General features: G+C 45.3%; 2 protein-coding genes across 4 annotated transcripts in view; one reads left to right on the top strand and one right to left on the bottom strand.

Annotated features, from left to right (window-relative positions):
- The window catches only part of LOC146673294 (uncharacterized), a 36,213-nt gene extending 33,323 nt beyond the window's left edge, over nt 1-2,890 (bottom strand). For 2 of the 3 annotated variants that reach the window (XM_085401837.1, XM_085401834.1), the window contains exon 1: nt 2,507-2,890. The gene's annotated coding sequence lies outside the window, so the exon portion shown is untranslated. The remainder of the gene's footprint in view (nt 1-2,506) is intronic. The other variant, XM_085401833.1, reaches the window with a different exon arrangement.
- LOC146673295 (uncharacterized) lies at nt 1,252-14,413 on the top strand. The gene is made up of 2 exons (XM_085400938.1): nt 1,252-2,135; nt 12,874-14,413. The coding sequence occupies exon 2, from the start codon at nt 13,013-13,015 to the stop codon at nt 14,411-14,413; it is 1,401 nt and encodes a 466-aa protein (XP_085257064.1). The 5' UTR covers nt 1,252-2,135; nt 12,874-13,012.
- The last annotated feature ends 4,481 nt before the right edge of the window (nt 14,414-18,894 follow it).

Raw genomic sequence — 18,894 nt, forward strand, 5'->3', positions numbered from 1 at the left:
ACTCTTGTCGTCGTAATCGTCCCCCTCGCACGTTTTATTTCTCCGGTTTCAGCGTTTTTGCTTCACAACTAAAGCGAGCAGTTTACTTTGTGCATTAACATGGACTCGAGTCAACCAGCGCCACCTCTGGCCAAGTGCCACAGCCTACAGCCAGAACAACTTGTGACACACATCTGCACCACGTTTGAATTCGTTTCTTGCACAACACATTTGATTGCCTATATTTCTCTGGAAATGAATATTTCCAGCCAATATAGGCAATCCTTCAACATGGCTGGAGAGTTGGTAGTTATATACAGTCTGTATAAGTGTGGTTAATCTAATGAACATTTGTAAGGAGATGGCAGTTACTGTGAATTCACAGCAGTTACACAGTGATTAGTACTAAACAGCCAGAAGAAGAAAGAAGAAGAAGAAGAAGAAAGAAGTGTACTTTATTGGTCCCCGTGGGGAAAATCCCTCTCTGCATTTAACCCATTCACTCAGTGAAACAGTGGGCAGCCATTGGGCGCCCGGGGAGCAGTGTGTAGGGACGGTACCTTGCTCAGGGGTACCTCAGGGTAGCTGTTCAGGGGAATCGAACCCCCGACCTTCCGATCATGGGGCCGCCACTCTACCCACTGAGCTATCCCTGCCCTACAGTGAGGGTGAGTGGATATAAGAAAGTCAGTGACTCAGGTGTGTCGCTTGGTTTGTCATCTGTTTGTGAGACTGGAGGAGACGTAGAAATCTTTTGTTTTAAATCTTAGTTAGGAAAGTTCCTGTTTTAAAACAAGCACTTTTTGTGAGAAATGCAAGAAGTACATCTACAGAAAGCACACAGTTACATTCTGTCCATCATGTCGACAAAACTGAAAATGTTGAACATTGAAAAACTGAGAACGTTGGGCAAGTTCAAAAGAAATGTGTTTGTAAGAACGAAAAACCAAATTGTTCCTAAAATAGTTATGGAAAGTCTAACTGTTGTATGTCTTTGTTCTACATGTTTATCTCATGGGAAATAAAGTTGCTATTGTTTCAGTGCAGTTTTTTGACAATTCTGAGTGGATTGACACAGTACGGGTCAAAATGACCCGCAACAAAATCAATGTCACTTTTTTGTTCTTCAACATAATACAAGGGTTAACCCTGGTACATCCAAATCTACCCACAAACATGTTGAAAGATGCAATCCCAGCAATGTGGATTGTCAACACTAAAAACAATCAGTAAGCAAAGACAACAGGGATCAATTTTCTCTGTTTATTTAGCACCCACAACATTTGTAGTTGCCTTCTGCACAAGGGAAGTCCACACACACTGTGTGGTACCACTTTACGCAGAAGGTGCATTCAATCTGCAAGACTGAATGAGATTGTCAGAGTCATTGTCTGACTGTTTATTACTAATCACCTGCTGTACATTCACAGTAACTGTCATCTCCTTACAAATGTTTATTAGATTAACCACACTTATACAGACTGTATATAACAACCAGCTCTAAAATGTTTGTTCGCAGAGAAAAGACGCAGACAGACTGCGCTAACAGCATGTGATGTTACAAAACTAGTGAAATATTAGTGTCATTTTCAAAGGTTTATTTGCATGACGCACAAACAGACACAATTGAAAGGTACAAATGTGCATGAAACGAATTCAAACGTGGTGCAGATGTGTGTCACAGGTTGATCTGGCTGTAGGCTGTGGCACTTGGCCAGAGGTGGCGCTGGTTGACTCGAGTCCATGTTAGTGCACAAAGTAAACTGCTCGCTTTAGTTGTGAAGCAAAAACGCTGAAACCGGAGAAATAAAACGTGCGAGGGGGACGATTACGACGACAAGAGTCTCCCGCTCGTTTACTCCTGCTGTCCTGTGAACAACATCGGCGTGGTGTTAATTGTTTGCCGTTTTCGCGATTGCGTCGTGCATGAGGATATCACCAGGTAAACTCGCCACATTTTTAAACATTTTGTTGTTCAACAGCATCAAGACTGACGGAGTGTGTTTGAATTAACGTCACACATGTCACAGATGACACATTTGGCGTTTTTTTGCTGGTTTGTCGGTAGCAGCTCCTGAAACGCAAGACTGCCAAACATCTGTTCAACCAACGCCAGTTGATCTAAACGCCAGTAGATCTGGAACACCGGGTCTAAAGTAGCCTGCGTTTAATATGGCTTTTGTGCTGTTAACATGTTTAATGTTATGTAGGAACACGGGCCGATTTTTTAGTTTGTTTTTTGTTAAGTCCTATTCTAAAGGCTGATTGCCCTCCCCCACGCTTGTACCTGTGGCTTTCTGTCCTGGGGGTGGGGGCTGGTTGTTCTCCTGCCCTGCACCCAATCCTTTTGTTCATATTCAAAGACTGTTTTTCTGTATGTATTCTTACCCCCTAAAAGCCATTATAATGTTGCAAGCAATCACAAACTCTACAGTCTAACTCCAGTGTATACCAAGCAATCTATTATCCTCAACAGAGCTAAACTCAACATAAACTGCACCCACATTAAAGTTAGCTCGGTGCTTACCTTTAGATGAGCCCACAAACCGAGAGAAACTTCGTGATGAAGCTGGAAGTTTTTCCAAACACAGGGAGCAGAGACCCACGTGATTCACGCTGATCTCAGCTACGATCCAGGAGACAAGGGTGTGCAGATCGATGCAGATATCGATCCAAACGTTGCTAGTGGTATATGTTCCTGTAAGTTCACTACTTTACTCCCGTTTCATGAAAAAGCAGCTCTCTCTGCTCGACTCCTCCGCCTCCTTTCTTCTTCTTCTGTGTGTTTAACGGCGGTTGGCAACCAACGTAAAGGAGCATTACCGCCTCCTACTGTTGGGTCAGACCAATGGCTGTATCCCAATTCAGGGTCTGCAGCCTTAAAGTACGCAGCCCCAACGATCCTCAAGGGCCGCGTACTTAAAGACCGCTAAGGCCGGAAGTCCGAGCCTTGTGAAATGGGACGGTCTAGGTTGCGCTGCCCAGGTTGCCTAGCAACCATGATACTAACAGCTGGAAACGTGTCATACAGCTTTGTTTGACAGAAATGAAGGAGAAAATATTTTGTTCATTTGTTTGTTTTTTTCTACATGAGCTTAGAGCTGGGCGATAGAACGATAACGATATGTATCGCGATATAACTTTTACTCGATAGAGAAATTAAGCTATCGCGATAGACCTCGCCGCTCTTGTCCTCTTAAAAAAAAAAAAAACAAAAAGGTCAGCCAATCCAAATTAAGTAGCGCAGAGCCGAACCAATCACAGCCGCAGCGTCACGTCGCGTGACTTGTTACGTACAGCACAAGTGCCAAGCCGCACGTGCATTTGTTTGGGAAGCAGCCAGCGACCGTACCGCCCGGGTAATGGAGGAAATGAGTGTGCCGACTAGAAAAATCAACCGAGCTTGACTGAAGGTTACCGAAGAGAAAACAGATGATGGTTCCAATGCCGGAGAGATTGTCGAACGGAAGAGCCATAGAAGTTCCGTAGTGTGAAGGTATTTCGGCTATTTCAAGTCTGACAAAAAACAGAGTAGCGTGCACTGTAAATTGTGCCGAAAGCACGTCTGGAAATACAATAAACTGGTGCATGCGTCACACTGTGCGCCACGTTATTGTTTCAGTGAAATGAATTTCTACAATACTGTTACTGTTAATTCTACTCTCTGCAGTGTTTAAATACAGACAGTTACTGTCCCTCCACACATACGACTCGGTTCTTCTTCTCTGCCCCAGCTTTGTTTACTTTTTCCCACCGAGGCTTCTAGACTTCTGATTGGCCAACATTTCTGCACGGTTAGGAATCTAGCTCCACCTGCTGATTTGGCATGTTCATAGCATCGTTTTCCTTCATTTCTGCCTTTATGTGTGGACGGGATTATTTTTTAAAACGAAAATGGAAAATCTCCGTTTTCAAAAATACCCGTGTACGTGTGGACGTAGCCTCAGTCTCTGACTGGAAGCGCTAATTCGTCATTTGGCTTTTGTCAGACTAAAGTAACTGTTAAAACTGTTTGAAAAGCTCAGCTATACAACAAGGAGAGATTGAGAATTTCCTTTTAGTTCTCAGTTTATTTGATATTGACAAAAGTTAGTCAGTTTTGTCTGTTCTTCTGTAAAACAAACTAAGATTTATTTTTAGAATTAATATTTTGTTTCTAAGTGGAATTGACAATTTAGTAGTCTGTTTCGTTTGGTCTATTTTGAAACGTAAACGCTTTAGCGGCTGCCTTTTGTGTAGTTTGCAATATTTGCCTTTATTTATCTGAAAAAGTCTCATGTTCCTTAAGTACATCTACCCTGTTGAACTTATTATGGGAAATAAATATTTAAATAAAAACAAGCTGCTGATTATTTCACATTTTACTTGTGAGCAACGGCACATTTAAATCTTAGAAATATAGTTATTTGGCTTATATCGTGATAGATATCGTTATCGCCTGAAATGAAAAAAAAAACATATCGTGATATGAAAAAATCTCATATCGCCCAGCTCTACATGAGCTTTGATCATTCTCTGTAGGATTAAGCTCAGCTATTGAACGGCGTATATTTTAAAGTAAAGGCTTTAAAACCAAGTACAAATGTCACTAATGTCAGATAACTTTGCCGACATGTGGCCAACAGTAATGTTTTAATGTTCTTTATTAATAAACATTTGCACATAAATAAGTGACATAATATTCAGTACTTAAAGGTTCACTCTTCGGGCGCCCCTCATCCACCGTTTTTTTCGGCAAAAAATTATCCACACCCACCGCCGCGCTATGCATTCTGGGATATGTTGGGTCTTGAAGTCTACACCGCCACGTCCTTAAAATTCAGGGAAAGGAAGGACGCATTTGAGGGCCCCATTTCGAGCAGCCTTCGAATTGGGACAGCCTTCGTTGCGTCACGGTGACGTAATCGGCCTTAAAATGCGGCCTTCAAGGCTGCAGACCCTGAATTGGGATACAGCCAATGGCTGTGTCCCAATTAAGAGACTGCACACGGTCGATTTCCCCAAATATCAAGCGTGGTCCGGTGCACGCTTCGTGGTCCCATATATCTCACAATTCATAGCGTGGCGGTGGGTGTGGAGAATTGTGTCGCAAAATACGGCAGAAGGGAGCGGCCGAAGAGGTTTTTTTTTTTCCAAACTTTATTGAAATCATAAAGCGAACAGTCAGTCATTCCAGTTCAGTTTGTACAGTAGACATACAAGGCAAATAAGAGTAACAATATACAGTACAATGAAATAAGAAGGATAAATAAATAAAGGAGAAAAAAAGGGGGGGGAGGAATGTGACAGACAGTTGTGACAGGTCATTCGTTAAACATTACTGAATGAATTTCAATCAATGATAAACCTTTTTTATTGGAAGTTAATTTAAGAGAGTTTAAGTAATATTCAATTTCAATCAAAAACAAATTAAATGATGGGGTTGAGTTTTGAAATTTACATTTATCTATATGGCATTTCCCTAATAAGATGGAGCGGATGAAGAGTGAACTGTCAAAAGTACCGAATATGACGTCACTTATTTATGTGCGAATGTTTAATAATTAAAGTCAGTCATATATCCACCAACACAACATACATATATATATATATATATATATATATATATATATATATATATATATATATATATATATATATATATATATATATATATATATATATATATATATATATATATATATATATATATATATACCGGCAGATAGAGGAGGTGGCTGATATCCAGAAATCCTACCAGTGGCTGGACAAAGCTGGACTGAAAGACAGCACAGAGGCACTAATCATGGCAGCACAAGAACAAGCTCTGAGTACAAGATCCATAGAGGCTGGGGTCTATCACACCAGGCAAGACCCCAGGTGCAGGCTGTGTAAAGATGCCCCAGAGACAATCCAGCACATTACAGCAGGGTGCAAGATGCTAGCAGGCAAGGCATACATGGAACGCCATAACCAAGTGGCCGGCATAGTGTACAGGAACATCTGTGCCGAGTATAACCTGGAAGTCCCGAGGTCAAAATGGGAGATGCCCCCAAGGGTGGTGGAGAATGACCGAGCTAAGATCCTGTGGGACTTCCAGATACAGACGGACAAAATGGTGGTGGCTAACCAACCGGACATAGTGGTGGTAGACAAACAGAAGAAGACGGCCGTAGTGATCGATGTAGCGGTTCCGAATGACAGCAATATCAGGAAGAAGGAACACGAGAAGCTGGAGAAATACCAAGGGCTCAGAGAAGAGCTCGAGAGGATGTGGAGGGTGAAGGTAACGGTGGTCCCCGTGGTAATCGGAGCACTAGGTGCGGTGACTCCCAAGCTAGGCGAGTGGCTCCAGCAGATCCCGGGAATAACATCGGAGATCTCTGTCCAGAAGAGCGCAGTCCTGGGAACAGCTAAGATACTGCGCAGGACCCTCAAGCTCCCAGGCCTCTGGTAGAGGACCCGAGCTTGAAGGATAAACCGCCCGCAGGGGCGTGCTGGGTGTTTATATATATATATGTGTGTGTGTGTGTGTGTGTGTGTGTGTGTGTGTGTGTGTGTGTGTATATATATATATATATATATATATATATATATATATATATATATATATATACATATAAGGTGGGACCAAACTATGACCCCCCACCCCCACTAGGTGATGGAGCTGATCAAAGGAGCCCAGAGCAATTGATCTGATGTGGTGGCAGAGGCTGTATCAAGACTAATGTAATCTAATAGATAATTTCTATATTGGTTAGAATTTTATTTTTCCAGTTCATGAGGACAGTTTTCTTGGCTATGCATAGGGCAGTGAAAACCATATGGGCTATATTCTTTTCTGAAGTGACATTATCTAAGCTGCCCAACAAACACACTAAGGGGGAAGTTGGAATGTTACATTTCAGACACTTTGATAAGTCTTCACATACCTCGCGCCAAAACTTCTGCACTGGTGGACAGAACCAAAGAGTGTGAATGTAATTGTCTGGTGTATTGCCTTGACAGTGTGAGCAGTTGTTGGAAGATGTAAAGCCCATCTTGAACATCCGATGACCTGTATAGTGCACTCTATGTAGTATTTTGTATTGTATTAATTGCAGACTGGGATTTTTAATCAATTTAAAGGTTTTTAAGCATACCTGAGACCAGAAGTTTTGGTCTAAACTGACTGATAAATCTGCGTCCCACTTTGCAATAGGAAGGGATATTGATTCATCTAATTTAGAAAGTGTTCTGTATATTTTAGATAATAATTTGGGGGATTTAAGAGTAAGGAATTGTGCCGCACTTGGTGGTGTTTGTAATTCAACTTGACTGAGGTTAAATTTCTTTTTTATTATGGATTTAATTTGTTGATATTCTAAAAATCTTTTCTTGTTGATCCCATATTGTGCAACTAGTCTGTCAAATGGGATAAATTCTGTTCCCTCTAATATATGTTCTAAGTATTTAATTCCTTTACAACTCCATTCTGGGAAATTAATCATATTATTGTTTTGTAATATGTCAGGGTTATTCCAGATAGGTGTACGTTTGCATGGGATTAGTGAAGACTCCGTTATTTTTAGAAACTCCCACCATGCTGTCAGAGAGAAGCTGATGTTGATACTTTTAAAGCATTCATGTCTTTTGATGTTTGAGTTAATAAATGGTAGGTCTGAAATCTCTAGATCCTTGCATAGTGCCTGTTCAACATCTAGCCAGGGCTCATCTAAGAAGGTATGTTTTGACCATTCTGAGATGAACTGAAGCCTGTTGGCTAAGAAGTATTGGTGAAAATTAGGCAGATCTAATCCTCCTCTACCCTTGGTTCTTTGTAGCGTTTTTAAGCTGATACGTGGGGGTTTATCTTTCCAAAGGAATTTGGAAATATATGAATCCAGAGATCTGAACCAATCTTGTGATGGTTTGTTAGGGATCATCAAAAATAAGTAATTTATTTTTGGCAAGATCATCATTTTTATAGTGGCGACCCTTCCCATGAGTGATATGGGTAAAGATTTCCATCTAGTCAGATCGCCTTCTACTTTCTTTAGAAGTGGGATGTGGTTTAATTTAGTTAAGTCTGAAAGCTTAGGAGAAACATTAATACCTCAATATTTAATATTTCTGGATTGCAGTGGGGCAGAGGAAGAATTATGGAAGGAGCAGTTAATGGGGAGAACTGTAGATTTTGGCCAGTTAATTGAATAATCTGAAACTCTTGAAAACCAGTTTATTAGCGTAATTACCTCAGAGAGGTTGGTTTGTGTGTTTTGCAGAAAAAGCAACACATCATCCGCATAGAGACAGATTTTATGTTCTATGTTCTTACATTTTATGCCCTTAATTGTTGTAGCCTGTCTAAATGCTGCTGCTAGAGGTTCGATAAAAATTGCAAAAAGTGAAGGGGAGAGTGGGCATCCCTGCCTGGTGCCCCTCAGGAGACAGAAGTTGGAGGATGTCTGGTCATTTGTTCTGATACGAGCTGTTGGGGAATTGTATAATATTCTTATCCAGTTTATAAAAGAGTTTCCAAAACCAAATTTGTGTAAAGTTGCGAATAAAAATTTCCAGTTAACTCTGTCAAATGCTTTTTCTGCATCTAGAGATAATATTATGGTTTCGATGTTGACATTCCTGCTGTCAGCATGCCAATTGCACGCTCCCTCATTGCTTGTGGCATCTGTGGCATTTTGCTGTGAGACAAAACTGCACATTCCAGGGTGGCCTTTTGTTGTGGGCAGTCTGAGGTACACCTGTGCACTACTCATGATGTCAGATCAGCATCCTGATGTGGCACACCTGTGAGGTGGGATGGATTATCTCAATATAGCAGATGTGCCCACTACCACACATTTGGACTGATTTGTGACCACTGTTTGGGAGGGATGGTTATATTGTGTATCTGGAATGAATTTTAGGTCTCTACGTCCATCCCATGGGGAATGGGAGCAAAAACAAAAGTGTTGCGTTTATATTTTTGTTCAGTGTAGTTGTGTTTTCTTTATTTATTTTTAACTGGTTAGCTAGAAATCGACCTGATTTGTTACTGTGTTCAAAATTCTGCAAGCGAAGTCTTTGTATAAGGAATTGTGTTTTTTTATTAATAGTTTCATTTAATTCTAGTTTTGTCTTGCATATTTTGTTCAATGTTTCCTGATCTTGGTCGCACGCGTAGGCTTCTTCTAGTGATTTGATGTTTTTTTCTAATTCCTGAATATTTTTGTTTTCTTCTTTCTTTTTGTGTGATGAGAAAGAAATTATTTTACCTCTCATCACAGCTTTCCCTGCTTCCCATAGAACAGAAGCAGATATTCCGGGAGTGTCATTAAAGTCTAAATATGAAGTCCATTCCTTTTTAAAATATTTAATAAAGTCTTCATCTTTAAGCAGTGATGTATTAAATCTCCAGTTTTTACTTGGCGTAGTATTATTCTTGTGCATTAGTTTTAAAGATACAGGAGCATGATCGCTGACAGCTATAGGATGAATCTCAGTGTCTGAAATGTCACACAGCAGTGAGCTGCTGACCAGAAAATAATCCAGACGAGAGTAAGAGTGATGAACATGCGAGAAAAAAGTATATTCCTTACTGTTGGGTTGAAGGGAGCGCCATGCATCACGAAGGCCAAAGTCGCTCATATACTGTTTGATTATATTTGTGGATTGCCAATTGCGCTGAGTTCCTGTTGTGTTGAGCCTATCGATTTCTTCATTTAGTCCAAGGTTGAGGTCACCGCCAAGAATGAGTGTGCAATCGAGGTGTTCAGAGAGTGTACTAAAAAATCCGTGGAAGAATGAGGGTTCATCAACATTTGGACCATATATACTTACAATACATAGTTTTTTGTTCAATATTGATAGTTTAATAATTAGAAATCTACCCTCTGGATCTATAACTGTATCGAATACTGTAAAATTAACATTTTTATGTATTAAAATTGCTACTCCCCGTTGTCTAGAATTATAACAGGCTGCAAACACGTTAGGAAACTCAGGTGTTTTAAGTTCGTTTAAACCTGTGACAGGTCTGTGAGTTTCTTGTAATAAAACAACATCTGCCTGTAGTTTTTTAAGCTGGTTAAATATCTTTAACCTCTTTCCTCTGGTGCCAGCTCCATTTACATTCCATGTGACAAACCTCAGCATGCCCATAATTGTGTGTGTATGTCTAATGATGTACGCTGGGTGTTTCGTTTAGACAGGTGGAGAGAATGTGGAAACATCACTTGTTTGTAAATAGAAAGAGAAAAAGAAGTGTGGTGAGAGATTCCATAAGTCTGACTATGTGTGAATATTCACTAATATGAACAAGCGTGGCTTGCTTATGTGTCCTGCAAGTCTGTGCGTGCTGTGGAGCCTTTCTGGATGAAGCTACGTCGAACTGGGAACAGGACCTTGCGTCGTTCCAGGATCTCTTTGGGGAACTGGTCGTTCACGCTGAAGTCCGTTCCTTTCAGCTCTCTGCCGCGACTCTTCACCTGTTCCTTCTGTTTGAATTGACCGAATTTGGCCACAATAGGCCGTGGTCTCCCGGTCCGCGACCGCACGCCTCCCAGGCGATGTACTCTATCGAAGTCGATGTTCTTTACGGTGTCCTCCGGTAGCTTCAGGTGGATTTTGATGAAGCTTTTCACCGTTGCCTCCGCGTCCTCTCCGGCAGATTCTGGAATACCAGAAAACACAAGATTATCTCTCATGCTACGGGCTTGTAGATCGATAACGGACTCTTTTATTTTTTTATTTTCAATGTTTAGCTGGGTCACGTTATCGGTGAGAGATTTGACCGACTCCCGTAGCGTGGTATTTTCAGCGGCAAGTGTTTCCACCTGCTGCTGGCTGAATTCCAGGGATTCTTTTAGAGATTTAAATTCCCGGTGTAAAATCTCCACCAGGGCCAGCCTCGCATCGAAACTGGACAATCGCTTGTCGATTGACTCCAGGATGTCTGCGATGTCTTTGCCGGCAGGCGATGTTGTACCGGGGGAGTCTGCCGGGCGACATCTCTTCGATGATGGCGTCTCAATTTTGGTCGGGGAGGATGTACTCTGGGCCTTCTTCATTACTAAATCTTGAAAACAGCGGTCGATGTAATCTTGGAGAGCGTCTAAACTCTCCCCGTTGTCCTCCAGGGTGTTAGAGATGATAGAACAGATGTTGTTAGTTATATGACAATTGATTAGTATATTTGGTAATACTGAAGCTTGAAAAACCTTTGTTAAACTCTATGCTACCATTTGCTTTTTTTTTTTTTTTATTCCGCCAATTCTGCGGCGTTCTGCGTCTACAACAAGCGACCCATGTTGTAGGTGACCTACAACATGGGTCGCTTACCTTACTCGTCACTTCCGTCACTTACCGTCTCTCAAGCTTTCCAAAGTTCTACAAGTGCCTCCATCGCTTGTGTCCAGATCACACGCTGCACTGCACGTGCTGCTCCGTCTTTTTCACCGACGTTTATGTGTTTGCGCGTGCGCAATGTGAGCAGCTGCAGTGACACCCTCACGACGGTCGTGAGGATCTCAAACCTCCCAACCAAGTGATTGATGATCGGGAGCTGGTCGTGAGGTGTTAATCGCTTCTTGTTACCCCACGTATACTACAGGATGCATGAGGCACGATGAAGGCCAAAATTGGGCCGATCACCAAAACGGTCGCACAACTGAAAATGGGCCAAAAATCGCACAGAGTAAGCCCAGCTTTACGTTGCTTGAAGATGTTTCACCCGTCATCTGAGAAGCTTCTTCAGTTCTAGGGTCAAATGGTGGAGAGTCCTAGATTCAAGCTCTGTGAGGCCCTCCAGCGGAGACGAGGAGGTGCTAGCCGGGCTGACCAGAGCCCCCAGCGGAAACGAGGAATGGCTGGAGAGGTTCTCCTGAACCCCCAGTGGAAACGAGGAATGGCTGGAGAGGTTCTCCTGAACCCCCAGCGGAAACGAGGAGCAGCTGGAGAGGTTCTCCTGAACCCCCAGCAGAAACGGATGCAGAGCCAGCAGGTGCGGGGACCTCTGGCCCAGCGGATGCTAACTGTAGCGGCACAGGGCACGCAGTCGGCTTAGGATGCAACGGCTGGGGCTGTGCAGGGCAAACAGTCTGTCCAAAGTGTGTCAGCACCATGCAGTCCCCAGCTGGCGGAGAAAGTTCACAAAAGCTTCCAGCTGAGGTGGGCAGTGTCTGAACGGGTTGCTGAGCAATGAACTGAGCTGATGACGGAGTTAATAACTGAGCTGATAACTGTGCTAGAGACTGACCTGAAGACAAAATAGGAAACCGGGCCGATAACTGGGCTAATGACTGTGCTATCGATTGAAGTGCAAGTTGTAGTTGTGGTTGTAGTGATGGTGGGACAGCAGGTAGTTGAACCGGTGACTGAACAGGTGACTGACTCTTGGCTGCTCTCCTCCGAGGAACAGGAACGGGTGCTGGGCCCGGCCGAACACCAGTCATCCCCACCCGAGAAACAGATACGGGTGTAGGGACGAGCTGGGCTCTGGCTGCCTTTACCCTGGGGGCCGGTGTAGGTGCAGGAGCTAACTGGGCCTCTGCAGCTCCCACCCGAGGAACTGAGATGGGTGTAGGAGTCGGCAGGGTCACAGTAGACCTCACCTGGGGAACCGGAACTGGCGCAGGCATAGGCTGGGCGTCCATCCTTACTTCCGGCGCCCCCCGTGTGCGGCAGCCTGTTACAGCAGCTCTGCTCATTCTGAGTTTCTTTCTTTCTTATCTTTTCTTCTCGTAATTTTTTATAACTAACGTATCAGTAATTAGACTCTGCAACCATGTTCTACCGTTTTGTGCTAGTTCTGGTCGTTTTTCTTAGTTTATTTCTACTTTTTTCACGCGTGTCTGGGGACCCAGAGCAGGGATCCTTTGTTTACAGTAAGGATCAGCTGTTAGCGCTGCGTCCCGCAGCGGTACTGCCGGCGGACAGACCCGACATTCCCAGCGAGCTGAGGAGGAAAAGACGGGGGTGTCATGCTGGGAAGGAGCGCCGTCGCCCGAGAAGGAGACGTTATCGACCATCTCTTCCTTCTGTAATCATTGGAAACGTAAGATCTTTGCCCAATAAGATGGATGAGCTCACGTCGCTAACCTGGTCACAGAGGGAGTACCGGCAATGTAGCATCATGATGCTAACGGAGTCGTGGCTAACACAGCTAACTCCGGACACAAGCGTGACACTACCGGGATTTCAGATGCTGCGAGCGGACAGGACGAGAGAGAGCGGTAAGAGGAAAGGAGGGGGACTGGCAGTTTTTGTGAACGACAGATGGTGTAACCCTGGGCACATCACTGTGAAAGAACAACTCTGCAGCAGAGACATTGAGCTGTTAGCCGTTAGCATGCGTCCGTACTATCTGCCCCGGGAATTCTCGCATGTTATCGCAATAACAGCGTATGTCCCCCCCTCGGCCAACGCGGATGCAGCCTGTGACACTCTTCACTCAGTGGTCAGCAGACTGCAAACACAATCTCCGAGAGCCCTTCTCATAATATCAGGGGACTTCAATCATGCCTCTTTGGACTCCACACTGCCCACCTTCACCCAGTATGTGACCTGCTCAACCAGAGACAATAAAACACTGGACTTACTGTATGCCAATGCTGAAGAGGCATACAGTTCATCACCTCTCCCTCCACTGGGCAAATCTGACCACAACCTGGTGCACCTTGTCCCTGTGTATGAGCCCTTAGTGCGCAGGGTGCCACCAGCCACCCGCACAGTGCAGAGATGGTCAGAGGAGAGCGAGGAGGCTCTTAAGGACTGTTTTGAGTCGACTGTGTGGGAGGTGATCTGTGACGACCATGGAGAGGACATCGACAGCCTTACTACATGCATTACTGACTATATTAATTTCTGTGTGGATAACACCGTACCTACCAGGACTGTACGGTGTTTCTCCAACAACAAACCTTGGATTACCCCAGAAATTAAAGCTGTCCTCAAGCAGAAGAGGACGGCCTTCAAATCCAAAGACAAAGAGGAGTTGAAAAGGGTGCAGAGAGAGTTGAGGGGACTGATAAGGAATGGGAAGGACAGCTACAGGCAGAAGATGGAGAACCAGCTTCAGCAAAACAACGTTGGTGAAGTCTGGAGAGGCCTCAGAACCATCTCAGGCCACAAACAGCAGAACTCTCTGCCTGGGAGGGATGTGAGGTGGGCAAATGAACTGAATCATTTCTTCAACAGATTTGATTCAACCATGAGACAGTCTACAACATCGGCTGCAGACTCACCCACCCCCACTGCTGCTGTTCCACCTCTGACACCTCAGACACTTCACACCTCCTCTATTCACCCTGCTCACTCCTCCCCACCCCCAACAACAGCATCCAATACACACTCAACACAAGGCTCCAGCCTGTCTCTCTCAACCACCCAGGTTAGGAGGGAACTGAGGAGGCAGCGGGCCCAGATGGCATCAGCTCGAGGGTCGTCAGGTCCTGCGCGGACCAACTGTGTGGGGTGATGGAGCACCTCTTCAACCTGAGCCTGAGGTTGGGAAGAGTCCCACAGCTCTGGAAAACCTCCTGTGTTGTACCAGTGCCAAAGACTTCACGCCCCAAGGACCTCAACAGCTACAGGCCGGTGGCTCTGACATCCCACCTGATGAAGACCCTGGAGCGGTTGGTCCTGGCTCAGCTTCGGCGCCTAACAAGCTCATCACTGGACCCACTTCAGTTTGCCTACCAGCCCGGCATTGGAGCGGATGATGCCGTCATTCACCTCCTACATCGTTCCCTCGCTCACCTGGAGACCGCTGGAAGCACTGTGAGAATCATGTTCTTTGATTTCTCCAGTGCCTTCAACACTATTCTTCCCTCGGTTCTGAAGGACAAGCTGGAGAACTCTGGAGTGGACCATCACCTCACTACCTGGATTTTGGACTACCTCACCGACCGACCACAGTATGTGAGGACTCAGGGCTGTGTGTCGGACAGGGTCGTCTGCAGTACGGGGGCCCCACAGGGAACGGTTCTGGCTCCGTTCCTCTTCACCATCTACACTGCAGACTTCTCCCACAATTCCACCCAGTGCTTCCTGCAGAAGTTCTCTGATGACTCTGCAATAGTCGGCCTCATCCCTGATGGGGACGACAAGGAGTACAGAGGACTGACTCAAGACTTTGTGGACTGGTGCCAGCTGAACTACCTCCAGATCAACGCCAGTAAAACCAAGGAGCTGGTGGTAGACTTCCGCAGGCACAAGCATTCTCCACTGCAACCACTGAACATCCAGGGTATGGACATTGAGGCTGTGGACAGCTACAGGTACCTTGGTGTTCATCTGAACAACAGACTGGACTGGACTCATAACTCAGACGCCCTCTACAGGAAAGGGCAGAGCAGGTTGTACCTGCTGCAGAGACTCAGGTCGTTTGGGGTGGAGGGCCCACTCCTGAAGACCTTCTATGACTCTGTGGTGGCTTCTGCTATCTTTTATGGTGTGGTCTGCTGGGGCGGCAGCATCTCTGCTGGGGACAGGAAGAGACTGAACAGGGTGATCCGAAGGGCCAGCTCTGTTCTAGGATGCCCTCTGGACCCAGTGGAGGTGGTGAGTGACAGGAGAATGGCGGCTAAGCTGTCATCCCTGTTGGACAACGTCTCCCACCCCATGCAGCAGACTGTGACAGCACTGAGCAGCTCCTTCAGTGAGAGACTGCGGCACCCACGGTGTGGGACGGAGAGATTTCGCAGGTCTTTCCTCCCCACTGCTGTCAGACTCCACAACAAAGACTTTAACTGAACAAACACACACATCCACACATGTGCAATAACACTAAGTGCAATAATCCTTTCTGGCATCGTTGTATTTTTACTCAGTTGTATATAGCATTCGTATTCTATTTTTATCTTATTGTATATTTTTATTCTATTTTATTCTACTGTATATAGTATATTATTTTATTCTATTCTGTACAGCTGTGTACTGTATTTATTCTTATTGTATTCTAATTTTTGCGTCATAACTTTTGCACTGTCCACTTCCTGCTGTGACAAAACAAATTTCCCACGTGTGGGACTAATAAAGGTTATCTTATCTTATCTTATCTTATCAACCCCACCCGAGGGGCAGGTATGGGTGCCGGGACGAACGGCGCCTCTGCCAGGCTGGGGACAGAAGCAGGGACCAGCTGGACCTCAGCCACCCTCCCCCGAAGAACTGGTACGGGAGCAAGGGAAAGCTGGGCCCGCGCTGCCCTGGTTACAGGAACTGGAGGCGGAGAGCGAAGCACAGGAACAGAAACAGTCACTGGGTGAACCAAGTTGGTGGGGCCAAACACAGTGTCAGCAAACCGCGACTCATGGTGCGCTGGTGCCAGCAACGCTGCTGTACTTAAGTTGTCCATGTCATGATTAGCAGTTTTAGAAAGAGTGAGTCCAGGAGCAGCCACAGGTACAGGAAAACTCACACAAGCAGCGTCCGGATAATCTGGATGTGGAACCACACTACTCACAGTCGTACAGGACGTAGCCCGAGACGTAGTGCACATAGAGTCCATGAAACCTGGCCGAAAAGCATGGCGCACAGAGTTAAACCGACCTGACCGGGGAACAGAAAAGTTAACCTGTGCAAACAGCTCTGCAGTGCTCAAACTAAAATCTTTTGCCAGTCTATGTATAGCGGATGAAATCCTGCGACTCTTAACCTTAGCAGGCCTTGAATACACAGTTTCAGTGGGTATGTGTTTCTCAGCATGCACCGTCACATCTAGAGCTGATGATGCTAACGGTGTGTGGCTGAGCTCAGACTGGAAAACCTTAGAGTCTAAGGGCTGAAATAAACAGTTCTGCGGGGCTACGATGCTAGTAGCAGTACGTAGATGAGTCTGGTGTGAAGCAACAGTCCTAGGTTCAGTTAAATCAAAGAAAATACTGTGAGCATTACCAGAATCAGAGGGCTCAAAAACACAAAGGCTACTAGCGAGAGCAACCGGTGAATGATCTGACACTGAGGTGCCTCGCTGTACAGTGTCTATGGAGTCCAAACAAAAGGTGACGGAATTATCCGAGTCAGGTAACACAAAAACAGAGCCACTCACAGTAGTGCATAAGTCATGAAGTCCGGGTGCATAAGTCATGAAGTCCGGGTCCAGAAAACTTGGGCTGAGTATGTGACGCACGGTCACTCTCACCCAGGGATGAAAACTGCTCCGCTGCTCGGGAACGTCGTCGGCGTGAAAGCCGTTTTCTCCGGGAAGGGGAAGGAGGCAAGCCAGGCCGCGAATCCGTCAGCGGACCGGGCTGAACATCCTCCGGCTCTTCATACTGGAGCAGCTGCTCCAGGCGGATGCCTACAGTGGAGATGAGAAAGTCCTGGATGTGGGGGCGTAGCACGCCGAATAGCCACGGGAGTCCGGACACCATCCGCTGCAGACGGACGGCTACGATCTCCCGGTATTCGCCTCCTGGCAGCGCCACCCACTCCTGACAGTGATACTCCACTGTAAAAATCAAATCCTCCCGGAGCTCAGCGGAGGGGTTGTGAGTTGCTGGGTCCATTACTGGTTGCGTCGTACTGTCATGAACTGGCTGTGTGGAGGCAGAAGAGGACCCAAACGCAAAAACTCACGGAGACTGGAACTGAACTCAAAAATGCTGCTTTATTGCAGAAGTGCAAAGTAACAGAACAAAAACCGGGAATATAAACTGAAGACCGAGGGAACAGAAAGCCACACAGGTTCGGGGAAGACACATTGACGACGCAACACTGGACTGGGGGAGACATGCACATAAATACACAGAGGGTTAACGAGGGAAGTGGGAACACACGGGGACACAGCTGACACAGATAACCATAACGAGACAGGGCGGGGTGAACATAACATGACGTATACAGGCGCGAGAGTCACAAAGTAAAACAGGAAGTACACAGGGGTTCAGACAGGAGGAGAGAGAGAGCACAGGGAGAACATAGACATAACGGGCAGGGGAAACATGGAATAAACACAAAGAGAGACGAGGGCCCCCTGGCTGGGGGGCTCCTTGGCCTCCCTCCTGCTGTGTGCCCAGCCTGGAGGCTGCGGTCTGTGACCGGCTCCCGGTGCAGACGGCTCCCTGTTATAGTGTTTCCTCACTTGGCTCATGCGAGCCCAGCCCAATTTTTACTCTTTAAGTGTGCGCGTGTGTGTATGTGTGTGTGTGTGTGGGGGGGGATATATGTGTATTGAGAGTGTGGGGAGTGAGTTGGAGGGTGGGGTGGGCTGCTTTTAACTATGTAAAGCACTTTGTGCTACATTTTTTTCTGTATGAAAAGTGCTTTATAAATAAAGATTGATTGATTGATTGATTGATTGATTGATTGATTGATTGATTGATAAATACACAGAGGGGCACATGGGGGTAAGAGTCACGAAGGGAAAACACTTAGGGAACAACACAACAAGGCAACTCAGGAAACATGGCCTAAATAAGGAACAAAATACAAAAATACAAGAAACTAAGAATACTGGGCCAACATAGCCCAGGATCATGACATGAGGACCCGGCCTTTGCGTTTTAAAGAAAGCCGGGTAGTACCTCACGAGCTCCCTCGGTGGAGTGAAACTGCCGTCTGCTCCTTGCTATCCAAAATATAACCATGTGCTGACTTAAATTCTTGACCATCTCGCACTTCTGTTTAATCAGTTTTCTTTTTGACGTTTATTCAGCTGTGTGAAAACCCCGGAGGAACCTCCTGAGGGATTAATAAAGTTACATTTAACTTAATCTAATCTAATAACTTTAATATCAGCCAAACCGATTTACCCACAAACAAATAAAACACTGAAAAAGCCAAACAATAACATTTTTAAGTTATCAAAGTGACTTATATATCATGTTTAACCCGAGTAATGCCGCGGGGGTTTGAAAACGATGTGTCGGTCGGCTCAGATATTTGAAGTTTACACAGCTGCATTCTTACCTGCAAATATGTTAAAAGTTTTTTTGCGACCCAGAAAGAGAAATA

Source organism: Rhamphochromis longiceps, linkage group LG3 (genome assembly GCF_057381845.1).
Source record: "Rhamphochromis longiceps isolate RC_006_pf linkage group LG3, R_longiceps_female_GT1.1, whole genome shotgun sequence".
NCBI classification, from domain to species: Eukaryota; Metazoa; Chordata; class Actinopteri; order Cichliformes; family Cichlidae; genus Rhamphochromis; species Rhamphochromis longiceps.

What these genes read in the sequence shown, in the direction of transcription:
- LOC146673295 (XM_085400938.1), top strand. Translation starts at nt 13,013, where the DNA reads ATGGATGAGCTCACGTCGCTAACCTGGTCACAGAGGGAGTACCGGCAA.